The 18,414-nt window shown below is 65.2% G+C and overlaps 1 protein-coding gene across 1 annotated transcript in view; it reads left to right on the top strand.

Moving 5' to 3' along the window:
- TRPM2 (transient receptor potential cation channel subfamily M member 2) overlaps nt 1-18,414 on the top strand; it is a 44,375-nt gene that overhangs the window by 4,772 nt on the left and 21,189 nt on the right. Inside the window, exons 5-13 of the mRNA XM_051839924.2 lie at nt 3,078-3,246; nt 4,973-5,153; nt 7,595-7,761; nt 8,624-8,813; nt 9,280-9,341; nt 10,140-10,340; nt 14,132-14,234; nt 16,359-16,480; nt 16,559-16,891. Of these exons, the coding sequence (XP_051695884.2) occupies nt 3,078-3,246; nt 4,973-5,153; nt 7,595-7,761; nt 8,624-8,813; nt 9,280-9,341; nt 10,140-10,340; nt 14,132-14,234; nt 16,359-16,480; nt 16,559-16,891 (1,528 nt within the window). The remainder of the gene's footprint in view (nt 1-3,077; nt 3,247-4,972; nt 5,154-7,594; nt 7,762-8,623; nt 8,814-9,279; nt 9,342-10,139; nt 10,341-14,131; nt 14,235-16,358; nt 16,481-16,558; nt 16,892-18,414) is intronic.

The following is an 18,414-nucleotide window of genomic DNA, read 5'->3' as shown; positions in this document are numbered from 1 at the left end:
TACAGACCAAGCCTGGAAGTGAGAGCAAGGGGGCAGCGCTGGGCCGGGCTTTCTTTCCTGCCTTGGAGCCAGGTCCTGTCCCCTCAGAAGGGGGTCACGCGGGGGTCTCTGAGGTCCCCGCGGGGTTTCAAGTACCGGGATCTGCCTCAGGAGCAGCCGAGGGTCAGAGCCCTGGCCCTCCTCCTCCTCCCCCTACTTCACCCCTCCCCCTCCCCCTCCCCCTCCCCCTCCTCCCCTCCTCCTTCTCCTCCCCCTTGTCATTCTCCCCCTTCCTTTCCCACTCCTCCCCTCCTCTCCTCCTCCTCCCTTTCCCCTCCTCCCTCTCCCCTCCTCCCCCTCTTCCTGACCCTATTCTCTTTCCTCCCCCTCCCCCTCCTCCTCATCTCCCTCTCTGTCCCCTCCTCCTGCCCCTTCTCATCCTCCCCCTTCCTTTCCCCCTCCTCCCCTCCTCCCCTTCTCATTCTCCCCCTTCCTCTCTCCCTCCTCCCCTCCCCCTCCTCCCCTCCTCCCCCTCCTCCTTCTCCCCCTCTGCCCCCTCCTCCCCCTCCTCCCCCTCCTTCACCCTCCTCCTCCCCCTTCTTCCCCCCTCCTCCCCCTCCTCCTGCTCCTCCTCCCTGTGCGAGTGTCACACAGGTGGAAGCGGGCACTGCGTGACCTTTGCCCTCTGTGCGGAGCACCTGAGAGCCCCCAGGGTGTGCTTGTCGGTGGTTTGCTCTTTTTTATTGCTGAGCAATCGCCTCCTTCAGCCTGGCTAGTAATTATATCTGGAGTGGTAATGGCACCCTATTTTTTAAAAATACAAACTGCCTGTCTCTTTTCTTTTAAATATTTATTTATTAGGAAGGCAGAGTTGGAGAGAGAGAGAGATCTCCCATCTGCTGCTGGTTTACTTCCCAAATGACCACCAGGAGCCAGGAGCTTCTTCCAGATCTCCCACGCGGGTGCAGGAGCCCAAGCACTTGGGCATCTTCTCCTGCTCTCCCAGGCCACAGCAGAGAGCTGGATTGGAAGTGGAGCAGCCGGGACTCGAACTGACGCCCACATGGGAGCCGGCACTGCAGGCGGCAGCTTTACCTGCTACACCACAGCACTGGCTGCTGTCTTTGGCTTTTCTGGGCTACTTTTCTGAGCACATCTCCTCCTGGACAGTTTAAAGTTGTCACTATCAGAGCTGCATAAGCAGCGACTGGTGCCATGTGGGAGGTGCAGAAACACCGCCTCTGCAGTGCCGGCATCACATGCGGGCGCCAGTCCGAGTCCCGGCTGCTCCTCTTCCCATCCAGCTCTCTGCTGTGGCCTGGGAGAGCAGTGGAGGATGACCCAAGTCCTTGGGCCCCTGCACCTGCGTGGGAAACCCGGAAGAAGCTCCTGGCTCCTGGCTTTGGATCGGCTCAGCTCTGGCTGTTGCAGCCATCTGGGGAGTGAACCAGCAGATGGACCTCTCTCTCCCCGCCCCCAACCCTGCCTTTCAAATAAATAGAAAACAAACCTTTACAAAAGAAGCACCTCAAGCATTTAAAGCGCTTCCTCCCGTGAACCAAGACCCACGAGAGACAGGGTTGAACCCAGGGAATTCAGGCCACGGAGCGGGTGTCCCGTGGCCACCGTGACTTCTTCCCTCAGGATCCCAGGCCTCGTGCTGCTTGTGTCTGCTTGCCAAGCTGCCCCTGGTCCTCGCTGTGGGAGCCGACCCGGGGAGCGCCCCCCTCCTCGCCGCTGAGTGGGGTTCTGGCTGGATGGTCACCGTCTTCCGGGTCCCCAGAGCCTCTCTGAGGCCGAGTGTTGGAGGCTGACTGGGCTGTGCCATGACAGCCTCTGTGGCTTCTTCCGGCTGCGTCTTTAGGCTGTGGTCGGGGGGGGGGGGAGATGGGGAGGGCCTGACCCTCCCCCCACCTCCCCCGGGGCTGCGGTGACAGGAGAAGAGCCCCCATGACTGTCCCCAGGCCCCATCCCGCCCTCTCCCCTTCCCCCCACCGTGACCATCGATGACAGGAGTGGAGCCCCCATGACTGTCCCCAGGCCCCGTCCCGCCCTCTCCCCTTCCCACCTCCGTGACCATCGATGACAGGAGTGGAGCCCCCGTGACCGTCCCCATGCCCCGTCCCGCCCTCTCCCCTTCCCCCCTGCCGTGACCATCGATGACAGGAGTGGAGCCCCCGTGACCGTCCCCAGGCCCCGTCCCGCCCCCCGGTGACCATCAATGACAGGGTGGAGCCCCTGTGACCGTCCCCAGGCCCTGTCCCGCCCTCTCCCCTTGGTTGATTTGCCATCTGTGGTCCGTGGCGGTGACTTCTGTGGTTTCACCTCCTGGCCCGAGGATCCGTCCGCCTCCTCTGGCCCCTGCAGCCTGCTGCTGAGCCCATCTGGGGAGCTTCTTTAGGATTTAGGTTTCTGTATTTCTCACTGCTGAATTCCCCACGTGGCATGTGGTTCCTGTTCTCTGTCTTTGCTGAATCAGCGTTGTTCACGTTTCCACACAGACATGACTGCTTAGTCACGATGGCCACTTAGATCCTTGTCTGAGGATTCCCACAGCCACGTCCCTCCATGTGGTGGTCAGGATTCCCCAGACCACGCCCCCTCCACGTCCCTCCACAGCCACGCCCCCTCCACGCTGTGGTCAGAATTCCCACGGCCACGTCCCTCCATGTGGTGGTCAGGATTCCCCCGGCCACGCCCCCTCCACATCCCTCCCCAGCACGCCCCCTCCACGCGGTGGTCAGAATTCCCACGGCCACGTCCCTCCATGTGGTGGTCAGGATTCCCCCGGCCACGCCCCCTCCACATGGTGGCTGTTGATTCTTTCCTCGTTCCCGGGTTCTCTGGGTCCCCTGGTGGAGCCCCGGCCGTGGGTTTTGTGGGCTGAGCCTCCGGGTCCCGGGTGGAGCTGCCCCTGGATCTTGCCGCTGGGCGCAGAATCTAACTTGTCCTCAGCCTGAACTTATACTTGGTGTTGGGGGGGAGCAGGAGAAAGAGGCCCCACCCTGCGAGCGTCCCTTGCCCCGCCCTCACCTGTCCCTGCAGGGACCTGAGCGGCCACTCCTTCCGTGGTGACCCGTGTGCCCCGTGTCTTGCAGGAAGGTGGCGTGTGAGTGTGGCTACACGCGTGAGCAGCACCTGGAGGCGGTCCCCCAGTCCCCCACCTTACAGGGCAAGAAATGGGATCCAGAAACGCACGTCAAGGAGCTGCCCACGGACGCCTTCGGCGACATCGTCTTCAAGGGCCTGCGCCAGAAGCAGGGGAGGGTGAGCTCCATCTCCCGCGCTGCCTGGCGGCTGGCGCTGCGGTGACACGGGGACCTCTGAGCTTCCCGGGGCGACGGGGAGATGGGCGGGCACACGGGCCCCGAGCACCCCAGGTGCCGAAGGAGGCCCAGACTGTGCTGTCCCAGAGTGTGGCCAGTGCAGGCCCACGGGACGCTGGCAAATTCCGGCGGATTCTGGTGAATTCTGGCTGGGTAGCCCAGGGCATCGTGGGAAGGAGGGGCCCGGGGTGGGGCTCACTCGGAGGTCTCTGAGCCTCAGAGCCTGCCCGGAGAAGAGGAGATGCGGAGACTGCCAGAGGGAGCCCAGGCCCAGGTTGCGGTCCCCCCGCCCCTGTGGTCCCCGCAGCAGCGCCCCCTGTAGCCTGGCACAGCTTCCGGAGGCTTCCGCCAGGGCTCCCGACGCCACTGCCCCGTGCTGAGGGTGGGGCTGGCATCTCCTTTAGCACTGGGGTTGCTGACACCCCAGCTCCCCAAGTGTCCCCAAGGCCCTTGGCCAAGGGTGATGAGGAGGACAGTCCTGGGGAGGGGGCCTCGTGGCCTGGGGTCCCTGGTGGGGTGGGGCCCCAGGGCCCCCTGCTCTCACCTGGCTTCAGGTAAGGAGCCCTGCCCGCTGCTCAAGGCCATGGTGGGTGTCCAGGTCCTGAGCCCTGAGCCCTCCTGGCTCCAGCTCCTCTGTGCAGGTCCAACGGGGACAGCTGGTGACCAGGACAGCGCTCAGTCCCTCGGCGAGAGGGCGTCTGGGGACAAAGTCCTGCGGGCACCTGCCAGCCCCGGGGGCCTGCTGCTCTGACCAGGGACTGGCCGCTGCCCCTGTGGTGCAGATTAGGTCTTTAAGAAGAATGTTTACCTATTTTCCTCCACCTGAAGGGAGGAGTGGGGGCATGGAGAGAGAGAGGGGGAGGGAGAGAGAGAGAGACAGAGACTCAGAGGGGTCTTCTGTGTGTCTGTTCACTTGCCATATGCCTGCAGCAGCCAGGGCTGGGCCAGGCTGAAGCCAGGAGCCAGGAGCTGCATCGAATCCCCCTTGTTGGTGGCAGGGGCCCAGACTTGAGCCCTCGCCCGGTTCTCTGCCAGGGGCTTTGGGCAGAAGCGGAGCGGCTGGGCTGGAACCCAGGCAGCGGCCGAGCTGGGACCCGCGCGCTCTGAGGTCACCTTGGCCATTTCCTGGGCTCTGTGACCACTCTCGGGTCTGGGTGGGTGAGCCAGGCCAGGTGACCGACATGGCCGAGCAGAGAGAGGACGAGGCCCCGGGGGCTCCTGGGGAACAGAGGCTACCTCCCCGCCCCCAGCAAGAACCGCCCCCCCCGGGAGGGGGGATGCGTGGGATGGGCGGCGGGCAGCCCTAGGAGGCCAAGGTCAGGGCGGAGGGCGCCCGTGACGGCTGAGCTGATCCTGAGACGTGGAGACAGAGCGGGTGCTGTTCTCTCCCGGGTCCCTGCCCCGCTCACTCCTTGCTGGGTCTGAGGCTCAGGTGCCTGGTGTCCTCCACCCAGCGGGCATTGTCCGAGGCTGTGTCACATTGCTTGCGGCTGCAGGGCCCTGGGCTTGGCACTGGCGTCTGGTCCCCCTCAGAGGCCCCACCCCCACAAGTGACAGCTGCCATGCTCCGGGGCTGAGCTGCCGGGCTCAGGGCCGGGGTGGCGGGGCGGGTGGACAGCGCCGCCTGCTGAACCCGGCTGCCCACTGCTGTGCCCTGACCCCTGCAGTACGTGCGCGTCGCCCAGGATACGCCGCCCAGCGTCCTGTACCACCTCATGACCCAGCACTGGGACCTGGAGGTCCCCAGCCTCCTCATCTCGGTGACCGGGGGCGCCAAGAACTTCAACATGAAGCCGCGGCTGAAGAGCATCTTCCGCAGGGGCCTGGTCAAGGTGGCGCAGACCACAGGTACCCGTGATGCCCATGGCCCAGGCCGCGTGGCTGTGGGGCCGGGGCCAGCGGGAGGGGGAGAGGCCGTCCCTGTCTCCGGGCCGCTGGGGTGGCGGCAGAGGTGAGAGCCAGGCCAGGCCAGGCCGGTGCGCGTGGGCGGAGTGACAGCCAGGAGGTCCCCTCGGGAGGCAGTGGGTGAGGGGCTCTGAGGTCGCGACCTGTGACACGACGTTACAGGGACCCTGGTTTCTTGTGGTTCTGGGTGCTGCTGGCAGACACGGGGTCGGCTCATGGGCAGACGGCGGGGCGGGGGTCCCTGCAGCCCCCTTCGTGAGGACACGAAGCCCACCGGAGACCTAACGGCGCGGCAGGGCCCCACTCGTAGCAGCCACAGAGGGGTGTGCCTGCATGGCAGCAGCAGGAGCCATAGGAGGCCCTGGGAGCCCTTGTGGGGGCAGGGGAGCCTGGGGTCTCCCACCGGTCATCCAGCTCCTCCTGGGATTGTCCAGTGCTGTGTGGGGTCACCCAGTGCACCCTGGGGTCACTCTGCATCCTGGGTCACTCTACATCCTGGGGTCACTCTACATCCTGGGTCACTCTACATCCTGGGGTCACTCTGCATCCTGGGGTCACTCTGCATCCTGGGGTCACTCAGTGCATCCTGGGGTCACCCAGTGCACCCTGGGATCACTCTACATCCTGGGGTCACCCAGTGCACCCTGGGGTCACTCTACATCCTGGGGTCACTCTGCATCCTGGGGTCACTCTGCATCCTGGGTCACTCTGCATCCTGGGGTCACTCTGCATCCTGGGGTCACTCAGTGCATCCTGGGGTCACTCTGCATCCTGGGTCACTCTACATCCTGGGTCACTCTACATCCTGGGTCACTCTGCATCCTGGGTCACTCTACATCCTGGGGTCACTCTGCATCCTGGGGTCACTCTACATCCTGGGGTCACTCTGCATCCTGGGGTCACTCTACATCCTGGGGTCACTCTGCATCCTGGGTCACTCTACATCCTGGGGTCACTCTGCATCCTGGGGTCACTCTACATCCTGGGGTCACTCTACATCCTGGGTCACTCTACATCCTGGGGTCACCCAGTGCACCCTGGGGTCACTCTACATCCTGGGGTCACTCTACATCCTGGGTCACTCTACATCCTGGGGTCACTCTGCATCCTGGGGTCACTCTACATCCTGGGGTCACTCTGCATCCTGGGTCACTCTACATCCTGGGGTCACTCTGCATCCTGGGGTCACTCTACATCCTGGGGTCACTCTACATCCTGGGGTCACTCTGCATCCTGGGGTCACCCAGTGCACCCTGGGGTCACTCTACATCCTGGGGTCACTCTGCATCCTGGGGTCACTCTGCATCCTGGGGTCACTCAGTGCATCCTGGGGTCACTCTACATCCTGGGGTCACCCAGTGCACCCTGGGGTCACTCTACATCCTGGGGTCACTCTGCATCCTGGGGTCACTCTACATCCTGGGGTCACTCAGTGCACCCTGGGGTCGCTCAGTGCACCCTGCGGTCACTCTGCACCCTGGGGTCACTCTGCATCCTGGGGTCACTCAGTGCATCCTGGGGTCACTCTACATCCTGGGGTCACTCTGCACCCTGGGGTCACTCTACATCCTGGGTCACTCTGCATCCTGGGGTCACTCTGCATCCTGGGGTCACTCTACATCCTGGGGTCACCCAGTGCATCCTGGGGTCACCCAGTGCATCTTGGGGTCACTCAGTGCATCCTGGGGTCACCCAGTGCATCTTGGGGTCTGGCCACAACAGGGGCGTGGGGGCGGCCTCACTGCCCTGGTCCATGCCTGAGCGAGGTCTTCGCCTAGGCCAGGCCAGGCGGTGAGGCTCCGGGCCCCATCGGCTTTGCCCCAGCTTTCTCCCCTCTGCCTCTGCCCCGCCTTGTCCACGCCCACGCCTCCCACGAAGCCTGGTCCTGTGGGGCTGGGTCTTGCTGTGTGCCCGAGGTCGCTGTCCCTGCTCTCCCCGCCGCTGCCCCAGCCCTGGAGGGATTTTGTTGTTTGCGTTTTTTCTCCGGGTGACACTACCTCGGCTGCCGGGCCTGGGTTTATGGGCTCTGGTTCAGCTCGTGCTGAACGTGACCCAGGTGGTGCCATCGCCACGGCCCAGCCCCCACCTGGGCTCCTGCTCTGTGGCCCAGGAATCCCCGGTGCGGGGACCTGGAGGGGCAGCAGGGGAGCAGGGCGTGAGGGTGGGGCATCGGAAGCTGGGGTCCCTGTTCCTGCGCCCCGCCCGCCCCCAGCAGTGGGAGCACCTCGTCCCCGAGCTGTGACGTGGAGCCACTGTCCCTGAGACCCCTTCCTCGGGCTGTGGAGCCTCTTCCCCCGGAGGTTTGCAGGCTCCCGAGCGAGACGCAGGCACAGGTTCCCCGTGGCAGGTGCGTGTCACACTCAGCGGGCGTCTGCTCTCCCCAGGGGCCTGGATCATCACCGGGGGCTCCCACACCGGGGTGATGAAGCAGGTCGGGGAGGCGGTGCGGGACTTCAGTCTGAGCAGCAGCTGCAGAGAGAGGGGCGTCGTCACCATCGGGGTGGCCACGTGGGGCACCATTCACAACCGGGACAGCCTGATCCGCCGCACGGTGAGTGGGGCCCGGGTGGGCTTGGGGAGAGCCAGGCAGGACGCAGGGGCCCTGGCTGGGTTCCGGCCATGCCGCACCCTTGTGTCCAGGAGTGAGCCAGGACAGGCCCCTCGTTTGGCTGCGGGATGGGTCCGCACAGGGGTGCCAGGCTCCTGACTTTGAGGACGGGGGGAGGGGCCTGGGCCAGGGGGAGTGGCCGGGGCTGTGTGGTTTCTTGCAGCTCGGGTGCGGGTTTGCAGACGTGTGCAGCTTGCCCTGGTGCGCTGTGCGTGCGCTGGTTCCGTGAACCCGTGCTTGCCTCCCTGACGCCGTCTCTGGCCTCGCTTCCCCTGCCTCCCGGGAGAACGCGTCTCAGCGCAGCTCCTGTGTTCCCATTATGTGTGGTCTGAAAGCTGAGAGTGTTCCGAGGCATCAAGTTCTAGGTTTTTTTTTGCCTGTTGCTTCTCCCCTCTCCGTGTCTGTCTGCGTCTGCATTTTGCGAGAAGCCCCAGGCTGTGCCCTCGATGCTTTCTGGAAGTTTCTTTACTAAAAGAGCTCAGTTCCTGGCTCGCGGCTCTGCCTCCCACATGGAGCGTGGCGCCCACATCCAGCCCGGCGCCCTGCCCCGGTGCAGCCATGCCGGACCACGCTTCTCATTCCTTCCAGCCCCTTCCACGTTCATATCCGTGGGACTCACGGGTCGAGATGCGGCCTGGGATTCTGGCGTCGAGTTTTGGGCCCTGAGGGACGGTGCGGGTCCATCCTGCCCGGCTGGGGCCCCTGTCCCGATCCCCTGGAGATTCTTTCTCCAAACGAGGCCGCAGCCGCAGGTCCCCCGGGCTCCCTGGCTGCGGGTTTGCTCATTCTGTGTCTGCCTCCCCAGCCGTCCCAGGGGGACTTCACCGCAGAGTACAGCGTGGACGAGGAGGGCCAGGGCAGCCTCACCTGCCTGGACAGCAACCACTCCCACTTCATCCTGGTGGACGACGGCACCCACGGGCAGTACGGGGTGGAGATCCCGCTGAGGGCCACGCTGGAGAAGTTCATATCGGAGCAGACGAAGGGGAAAGGCGGTGAGCGGGGCGCCGGGAGCCAGGGGCAGCGGGCGGCCGACAGGCGTGGCAGCAGGAGCCGTGGGCCGCAGTCTCCCGGGCCTCCTCCCCGGCTCTCCTCACACTCAGTGCCGTGGTGGTTGCTCTCCCGCCCTTCCCACCAGGGGGTGCCTCAGTGCGCAGGGGTTGTCCCTGCGGGTGGAGGGGAGTCGGGCGGGATGGGGGCAGCGAGAGGACAGACATGGCCATGGGGGGGATGCACGCAAGCCCGTCCCAGCCCCAGGCCAGGCCTGCAGCCCCGCCCAGCTGTGGGACAGGCATGGCTGCCAGGGTGCTCCTGCACCTGCCAATCTGCAGCAGGGTCTGAGGCCCCTCCAAAGCTGCTTGTCACTGACCACGCCTCCCCACGGAGGCCTCAGCTGGGGCTACACTGGGGTTGGGGCGGGCAACCCCAGGTCCCCTCACTCGGGCTCTGTGCTTTGTCCAGGCATGGCCATCAAGATCCCCATCGTGTGCGTGGTGCTGGAGGGGGGCCCTGGCACGCTGCACGTGAGTTTGGGCTCCGGGGGAGGTGGGTGGGGGCTGCGCCCGGGATGTGGGAAAGAGCGGCCCCACGGGACAGGGCTGTTTCCCAGAAGGCTGAGGGGCTGCTCCGTGGCTCTGGCCGGGGTGGACGTGGTGGCCCAGGCAGCTGCTGATGGACAGGAGTAGGAGGCGGGCCCTAGGGGTGGGCCCTGGGGCGAGGAGAGGGCTGGAGTCTCAGTGCTCCAGGACCCCAGTGGGGACAGCAGCGGCTCCCAGAAGCCCACCCTGGCCCAGTCCAGGCCTGAGGCCCCGCCCAGATGTGGGAGCAGTAGCTGTGGCTCCCTGGGGCATGGCCCCCTTTGGGGCACCAGCAGCCTCGGCGGACACCTCGGGGGTGTGGCCTGTGGCATTTTATGACCCCGGGGCTGTCCAGGCTGGACAGGAATCGTGGCACGTGGGGTCTCCACAGGGTCCGTGGGCCGAGTCCCCCGTTGCGGCCACACTCAGGGCATCACTCACGGGAAGGTGGCCTTTCTGTGGGTGGCTTTGTCACAAGGGCCCTCCTGCAGCAGGCGCAGGCTGGGCCCTGGGGGTCTCCCCCGGGCTCTGGTCCCCCTCGGGGCCTTTGTGCGTCCAGGTGCGGGTCGCTGGGTGGTGACGTCGGGAGCTCTCACTGCGGTGATGCCGAGTGGCGCTGCCACCCCCTCAGCAGGGGGGCCCCTGGCGATGAGCGCCCCCTGCAGCCAGGGGGCAGCGAGTGGACAGACATGGCCCTGAGCCTGGCCGCTGCCCGAGCTCTGTGCCCACGTGCACCCCCCACAGACCATCTACAACGCCATCACCTGCGGCACGCCCTGCGTGGTGGTGGAGGGCTCGGGCCGCGTGGCCGACGTCATCGCGCAGGTGGCCGGCCTGCCCATCTCTGCCATCACCGTCGCCGTCATCCAGCAGAAGTTGAGCCTCTTCTTCCAGGAGGCGTTTGAGACCTTCACGGAGCGCAGCATCGTAGAGTGGACCAAGATGGTGAGGCCGAGCTGGGCGCGCAGGGGCGCGGCTGCTGGGGGCTGAGAGGGCGCAGGGGAGGCCTTGGCTGAGGCTGGGGCGGCAGGGGAGTTGCTGGGTACTGGGGAGTGAGGTGGGGCCAGGCCAGGCTCACGGCCTCCCAGGTAGATTAATGGAGGCCCTCCAGGCCGGCAAGGAGGGAGGCAGGGCGGGAGGAGTGGGAGCCCCCCCGCCCCCACCGTGTGGCCCAGGCGGGAGCTCAGAGCAGATGAGTGGGGCGGGGGCAGCCGTGGGCCCTGCGTGTCCTGGGCCTGGCCGGGGACCTCGGGTCTCACGTCACTGGGATGGCTTTGCCCTGAGCCCGCCCTGGGGAAGGGGGGTAGTTGGGGTGGGGGGCTCACCTGACCTGTACCCCCGGGGGAGAGACTGACTGTGCACCCCTCAAGTGGACACATCCAGGGGGACTCTCGAGGTGGGGAGGGGCTGGGAACATCCGTGTGGGAGTGGGGTGAGTTACACCTCCCCCCGCCTTGCTGTGCTGCTCCCTGTGGGGGTGCCCTCTGCGGGGGGGGGGACAGGCAGTGGAGGCCGACCCTGCAGTGGGGAGGCTGGGGGCGGCCCTCCTGGGCGGGCGGGGCCCTTGGCTGCCAGCCCCCAGCAGCCTCCTGTTTTGGAGCGCTTTGAGCGGCCCCAGGGGTGACCGCCGGCCGCACTCAGCCCGCTCCTTGACTCCCGTTTTCCCACTAATGTGTTTTTTCTGTCCGGGATCCAAGCCACAGCTGGGCACTGTGTCCAGCCTGCTCGCTTTTCATAGCCGCCTCCCCCTTCAAAAGGCCGGCGCCTCGGGCAGCCAGATCCCAGAGGTGGCGGGCAGGGCGCTCTGCCAGCTCGGACGGCCTGAGGGCCCCTCCCCATGCTGGCCCTGGCAGGGCCACGGTCACCCCCGACTCAGCCGTTTGGCTCTGAGATGCTTGGACACCTGTGCCTTGCCTGGCAGTGTGGCTGCCAGGGTGTCCTGTGGCTCCTCCCCCAGGTCACCTGAGGCTGGGTGGCCTCAGCAGTGGCCAGTCCCCTCCGGAAGTTGGATCCTGGGTGCCCCTGGTGAGCCGATGGCCATGACCCCAAAGGGTGGGTGTGAAGGGCGGAGCTGGGCAGCCCTCGTCCCAGGAGCTCCGGCCGAGCATGCCCCGCCCCTGCGGGTGGCTGTGGTTGAGCCAACCTCGCCGTTTGTCTCACTCAGAACCCCGGGACTTGGGGGTCCCCTGACCTCTATTTCCTGCAGGGTCCAGGGCTGGCAGAGCCGCCAGGCTGCTCCATCCTTGTGGCTCCTTGAGGGAAAGTGTGGTCAGGGCTCCCGCACCTTCAGGGCTACCTGTGGAGCAGCGCTTGGCCTGGGTCCTGTGGGCAGCCAGGCCCCGGCCACAGCCTGCAGGGACAACTGTTAGGCTGTGACCTGCTGGCCCGGGCGGGGCTGCGGCACCTTGGGCAGCACAGGGCCCCCGTTGTGGCCGCCTGGGGACACCAGGGTCCGGTGAGACGCTTGTGTCCGAGGGGCCCGATGGCGACCCAGCCCCCACTTCGGGGAACGGCCGGCAGGCCCCCGGCGCCTCTGCCCTGAGCTGGACGGCACTGGGCAGCTCCGAGCCGAGTCCGATTTCCTGTCGTCCAGAGCTGCCTGTCCACGCTCCACTGCCAAGTGCAGCCCAGACCATGCCGTTTCCAACAGCTGCGTCGGGGGCACCGCTGGCCAGCGCCGTCCCTTCCACAGAGCTCTCTGGGCCTGGTCTACACTGAGGGAGGGCTCGGCAGTCTCACAGGCGGGAGACGGGCGTCCACCGAGGGGTCTCACCGCCCTGGGGCCAGCGGCGGCTTCCTCTCTCCTCACCTGCAGCAGAGGGACTGGGAGCGCCTGGCACAGCTGGCGGGACGGGGCCCGGCGTGTGGGGTGCCAAGTGTGGCACCAGCATAGCTGTGCTCGGTGGCGGCAGCCGCTCTTGCGCGCCAAGGGCAAGGTTAGGTTCTGGAGGAGGCGGATGCAGCTGGGGCCGGTGCGAGCCGGGGAGCATCGTGGAGTTGCCGTGGAAGCTGGACCCTGAGGGGTGGGGGGCTCTGGGGCCCGGAGGCGGGGGAGGGCTGAGGGCTCCTCCAGGTGAGCACAGGGCGGTCAGGCTAGGGAGCGACAGGGAGGGGTCAGGTGCTCGTGGGGCACCCTGGTGAGATGCAGTTGTGCAGGGCACACTCTGGCCGCAAGGCGGAGGAGCTGCTGGAGGAGGAGCAGCTGCGGGGGACAGCGTGCTGGATATTTGGACAGCTGGTGGATGAGTGGACGGACAGACAGACAGGCAGACACACGGGTAGATGGGTAAATGCATGGGTGGGTGGACACACACATGGGTAGATGGGTAAATGCATGGGTGGACAGACAGGCAGACACACGGGTAGGTGGGTAAATGAATGGGTGGGTGAACAGACAGGCAGACACACGGGTAGGTGGGTAAATGAATGGGTGGGTGAACAGACAGGCAGACACACGGGTAGGTGGGTAAATGAATGGGTGGGTGAACAGACAGGCAGACACACGGGTAGGTGGGTAAATGCATGGGTGGGTGGACAGACAGGCAGACACACGGGTAGATGGATAAATGCATGAGTGGACAGACACACACATGGGTAGATGGGTAAATGCATGGGTGGACAGACAGACAGGCAGACACACGGGTAGATGGGTAAATGCATGGGTGGACAGACAGACAGGCAGACACACGGGTAGATGGGTAAATGAATGGGTGGGTGAACAGACAGGCAGACACACGGGTAGGTGGGTAAATGAATGGGTGGGTGAACAGACAGGCAGACACACGGGTAGGTGGGTAAATGAATGGGTGGGTGGACAGACAGACACAGGCAGATGGATAAATGCATGAGTGATGGACACACACATGGGTAGATGGGTAAATGAATGGGTGGGTGGACAGACAGGCAGACACACGGGTAGATGGATAAATGCATGAGTGGACAGACACACACATGGGTAGATGGGTAAATGAATGGGTGGGTGGACAGACAGGCAGACACACGGGTAGATGGATAAATGCATGGGTGGACAGACACACACATGGGTAGATGGGTAAATGCATGGGTGGGTGGACAGCAAGACGGGTAGGTGAGTGAATGGAGAGATACAGAGAGACAGCCACATGGTGGGCGGATAGATACAGGGGTTGACGGACAGGTAGCTGGGCGGATAGACACACACCCGTGGAGGGGTAGATGAGCGGGCGAGATCACTACCTGGCTGACTGGCCAATAGATCTACAGACTGCAGGTGTACGTGGACAAGTACACGCACGGGTGTTACACAGGTGGATGGATACACAGGCAGGCAGACGTGGATAGCTACTGGCTAGATACATGGACACACACCTTAGGTGGGTGATGATGGATATAGAGTAGTGGATGGATGGATAGATGGGGAGTCAGGTCCATCAACAGATAGGTGATGGCGGGCTGGCTGGCTGGCTGGCTGGATGATTGACAGGTATGCAGGCAGGCAGCTGAGGTGCGGAGCAGCTGGGCCCGGGCAGGTGGACATGGAGGAGGGGCCTTGTGTCCAGCAGGTGCCGTGTCACCGTTAAGGGGAGGGGTCTGTGGGTCGTGTTTCCCACGTGTGATCCTGGCGTCTTCCCCTTCCCCGTGGTGTCAGTGGGGAGGGCAGGTGGCGGCCCAGGTCCCTCGAGGGGCGGGACCTGCGTCCAGGGCCGGGCTGACACGTGCCCGTGGCCGCGGCTCTCACCGGGAGATGCTTCTTGCAGATCCAGGACATCGTCCGGCAGAGGCAGCTGCTGACCGTCTTCCGGGAGGGCAAGGACGGCCAGCAGGACGTGGACGTGGCCATCCTGCAGGCGCTGCTCAAAGGTGGGGGTGGGGTGCGGGGTTGCTGGAGGGGGTGCTCTAGTGGATGGGGTGCTCTGGTCTTGGGGTGTACTGGTGGTGAGGTGTTGTGAGGGGGTGCACTGGTCTTGGGGTACACTGGTGGGTGGGGTGCTGTGAGAGGGTGCACTGGTCTTGGGGTGCACTGGTGGTGGGGTGCTCTGGTCGTGGGGAATACTGGCAGGGGGTGCTCTGGTGGGTGGGATGCACTGGTGGGTGGGGTTCTCTATCAGGGGGTGCACTGGTCTTGGGGTTCACTGGTGTGTGGAGTGCTGCGAGGGGGTGCTCTGGCGGGTGGGGTGCTGTGAGAGGATGCTCTGGCAGGTGGGGTGCTCTGGTGGTGGGATGCCCTGTGGGTGGGGTGCACTGGTCTTGGGGTGCACTGGTGCTGGGGTACTCTGGTGGTGGGGTATACTGGCAGGGGGTGCACTGGTGGGTGGGGTGCTCTGGTGGGTGGTGTGCTCTGGTGGTGGGGTGCACTGGTGGGTGGGGTTCTCTATCAGGGGTTTCTCTATCAGGGGGTGCTCTGGTGGGTGGGGTGCTGTGAGGGGGTGCACTGGTGGTGGGGTGCACTGGTGGGTGGGTGCTCTGGTGGGTGGTGTGCTCTGGTGGGTGGGGTGCACTGGTGGGTTGGATGCACTGGTGGGTGGGGTGCTCTGGTGGGTGGGGTGCTGTGAGGGGGTTCACTGGTGGTGGGGTGCACTGGTGGGTGGGGTGCACTGGTGGGTGGGGTGCTCTGGTGGGTGGAGTTCACTGGTGGTGGGGTGCACTGGTGGGTGAGGTGCTCTGGTGGGTGGGGTGCACTGGTGGTGGGGTGCACTGGTGGGTGGGGTGCTCTGGTGGGTGGGGTGCACTGGTGGTAGGGTGCTCTGGTGGGTGGGGTGCTGTGAGGGGGTTCACTGGTGGTGGGGTGCACTGGTGGATGGGGTGCTGTGAGGGTGTGCTCTGGTGGTAGGGTGCTCTGGTGGGTGGGGTGCACTGGTGGGTGGGGTGCTCTGGTGGGTGGGGTGCACTGGTGGTAGGGTGCTCTGGTGGGTGGGGTGCTGTGAGGGGGTTCACTGGTGGGTGGGGTGCTCTGGTGGGTGGGGTGCACTGGTGGGTGGGGTGCACTGGTGGTGGGGTGCTCTGGTGGGTGGGGTGCACTGGTGGTAGGGTGCTATGAGGGGGTTCACTGGTGGTGGTGTGCACTGGTGGGTGGGGTGCTCTGGTGGGTGGGGTGCACTGGTGGTGGGGTGCACTGGTGGGTGGGGTGCTCTGGTGGGTGGGGTGCACTGGTGGTAGGGTGCTCTGGTGGGTGGGGTGCTGTGAGGGGGTTCACTGGTGGTGGGGTGCACTGGTGGATGGGGTGCTGTGAGGGTGTGCTCTGGTGGTAGGGTGCTCTGGTGGGTGGGGTGCACTGGTGGGTGGGGTGCTCTGGTGGGTGGGGTGCACTGGTGGTAGGGTGCTCTGGTGGGTGGGGTGCTGTGAGGGGGTTCACTGGTGGTGGGGTGCACTGGTGGGTGGGGTGCTCTGGTGGGTGGGGTGCACTGGTGGGTGGTGTGCACTGGTGGTGGGGTGCTCTGGTGGGTGGTGTGCACTGGTGGGTGGGGTGCACTGGTGGTGGGGTGCTCTGGTGGGTGGGGTTCTCTATCAGGGGTTTCTCTATCAGGGGGTGCTCTGGTGGGTGGGGTTCTCTATGAGGGGTGCTCTGGTGGAGAGACAGCTGCCTCGGCCGTGCTCCCGCCCTCCACCTGATGCTGGGGTGGGAGCTCCTCGCTCCGTCTCCCCCTTGCAGCCCGAGCTGGCCGTCCCCTTTGTGGCCATCCCAGTGTCTCGTGAATTTTCAGTGCAGGCTAAAGGAGCCCCAGAGTCCCCCCCTTCAGCCGCACCTGAGCCCTGGCCAGGAGGCGGTCGCAGCCGAGTGGTGAGGACATTCTGTGGCTCCCGGATCTCTGAGCTAATCCTGCCTTCCAGGGAGCCGCCGTGGGGCTGTTTCCTGATGTTGCTGCTGCTGGGCGTGGAGGAGCCGGGCAGGGGGAGCGGGGGTGGGCTGAAGGGGCGTCTGTCTCGCAGGGGTGCCGTGGCGGGCCCCCAGCGTGAAGCCCCTGACCCGCAAGCTCCTCCCCACAGCCTCGCGGAGCCAGGACCACTTTGGCCACGAGAACTGGGTCCACCAGCTGAAGCTGGCAGTGGCCTGGAACCGTGTGGACATCGCCCGCAGCGAGATCTTCACCGACGAGTGGCAGTGGAAGGTAGGGCCCTGGGGGCTGCCCCGGGAGGTGGCTGCGTGTGGACCCCCTGCGGGGTCACCCACACGGGCCGGCTCTCAGCCCTCAGATCTGTACCCCATGCTGGAGGACGCCCTCATCTCCAACAAGCCCGAGTTTGTCAAGCTCTTCCTGGAGCACGGGGTGCAGCTAACGGACTTCGCCAGCTGTGACACGCTGTGCCGCCTCTACCAGAACCTCAAGTCCTGCCTGTTCAACCGCAAGCTGAAGAAGGTGCAGGACGAGGGTCCCGAGGACACCCTGCACATCATGCACCACGTGGCCCAGGTGCTGCGCGAGCTGCTCGGCGACTTCACGCAGCTCCTGTACCCGGGGCCCGGCCACAACGACCGCCAGCGCTCGCGGCGGCTGTTGGTGTCCCCCAACAAGCCCAAAGTACGTGCTGGTGACAACCCCGCCCACGTTCGTGGTCCAGCGATCCGGCCTGGGCTCTGAGAGGGAAACGGGCGCCGCGGCGCTGGGGGCTGCGCTGGGAAGTTGGGGTGCCTGTCGGGTGGTTTCCGCTGTGGCCGTGTGGGAGGAGCTCCCGGGGTCTTCTTCCTCCTACGGGATGGGGGCCGCACCCCAAGACTTCCAATCCTGCAGCCACGTTGAGGGTTTGGGCCTCCCCATAGGAATTTTAGCGGCTCACAATTCAAAGATTTCGCGTGGGGAGCGACCCCCTCTGCCTTGAGCCGGGGTCTGGCCCCCAGGAGTCCTGGGGCCTTCGAGTGGACAGGCCAGGAACGACCCCCGCCCCTCGGGATCCCTGAGGTCTGGGGCTGGGAGCGCTGCTGCTGTTTCAGTCTGTGTTGCGGAGCTCCCCCCGCTGGCGTGGGTGGGTATTGCACAGCACAGCACCGTGCTTTGCTGTAGGGCCCCGGTTGTGGCTGGGCTTCGGGCCTGGCTTCCTCCTCCGCCCGCGGCACAGCCATGGGTGATGCCAGGCCGGATTCCTTGGCCAGCTTTTCGGGTCTCGCCGCCGGCAGCCTGCCTCCGACTGCGGCTGGACTCGGGGACTCTGCGGAACCCTGGAAAGCTGTTTTCTCTCTCTCTGCCCCGGACCGGCTCTCGTGGCCGAGTCCCCTGCCCAGTCTGGTTCGGGTGAAAACTTTGGCGGTTTCCTCTGTTTCTTTCCCAGTTGTTTCTGTCGCCTGTCAGGTTCAGGTCACTTTTTTTTTCTTGCTAGAAAACGGTCCATTTCCTCTAAGGCTCTCAGTCTGTCCGTTGTCCCAGACGAAGGACGACACGGCTGCTCCTCCTCCTCTTCATTTAAGGACTGGTTTATCTATTTGAAAGGCAGAGTTTTATACACACACACACACACACACACACACACACACGAGATAGGTTCCCCAAATGGCCACAACGGCCAGGCTGGGCGGGGAGGAAGCCAGGAGCCGGGAGCTCCATCCGGGTCTCCCATGTGGGTGGCGGGGCCCAAGCGCCCGGGCCGTCTCCTGCTGTGCTCCCAGGTGCAGGGAGCTGGGTCAGAAGTGGAGCAGCTGGGACCAGATCTGGTGCTCTCACGGGCGCCATGCCTGCGTCTCAGGCGCCGGCCCCCGGGGTCCTGCCGTCGGGATTTGAGGTTTCCTTAAGGTGCTGGGCGGGAACGTGTGTAGGCAGGTTCAAAGCAGAAGTTCAGTTGGCTGTGCTGCGGCCTAGAAGCGGGTCGGTTTCCTTATAAAGAGAAGCCTTCAGGACATTTCTGCAACCGCGGACAGTGTGGCTTCGCGTGTGATGTGGGGGATACGTCCTCTCCCCTGGGAACGGTCGGTCCAGACACGATTTCTGGGCGCTGGAGCCGTGGGGCACCATGGTCTCCCCTGTGGGACTCACTGTGCGGGGCCCCCAGGGGCTCAGCCTCGTGTCGGCAGCAGGAAGACGGAGGAAGCTAGGGCTGGCATGAGCCGAGGGCC

This window comes from Oryctolagus cuniculus, chromosome 4, assembly GCF_964237555.1.
Source record: "Oryctolagus cuniculus chromosome 4, mOryCun1.1, whole genome shotgun sequence".
Classification (NCBI taxonomy): Eukaryota; Metazoa; Chordata; class Mammalia; order Lagomorpha; family Leporidae; genus Oryctolagus; species Oryctolagus cuniculus.
This window is presented reverse-complemented; position numbering and strand designations above follow the sequence as displayed.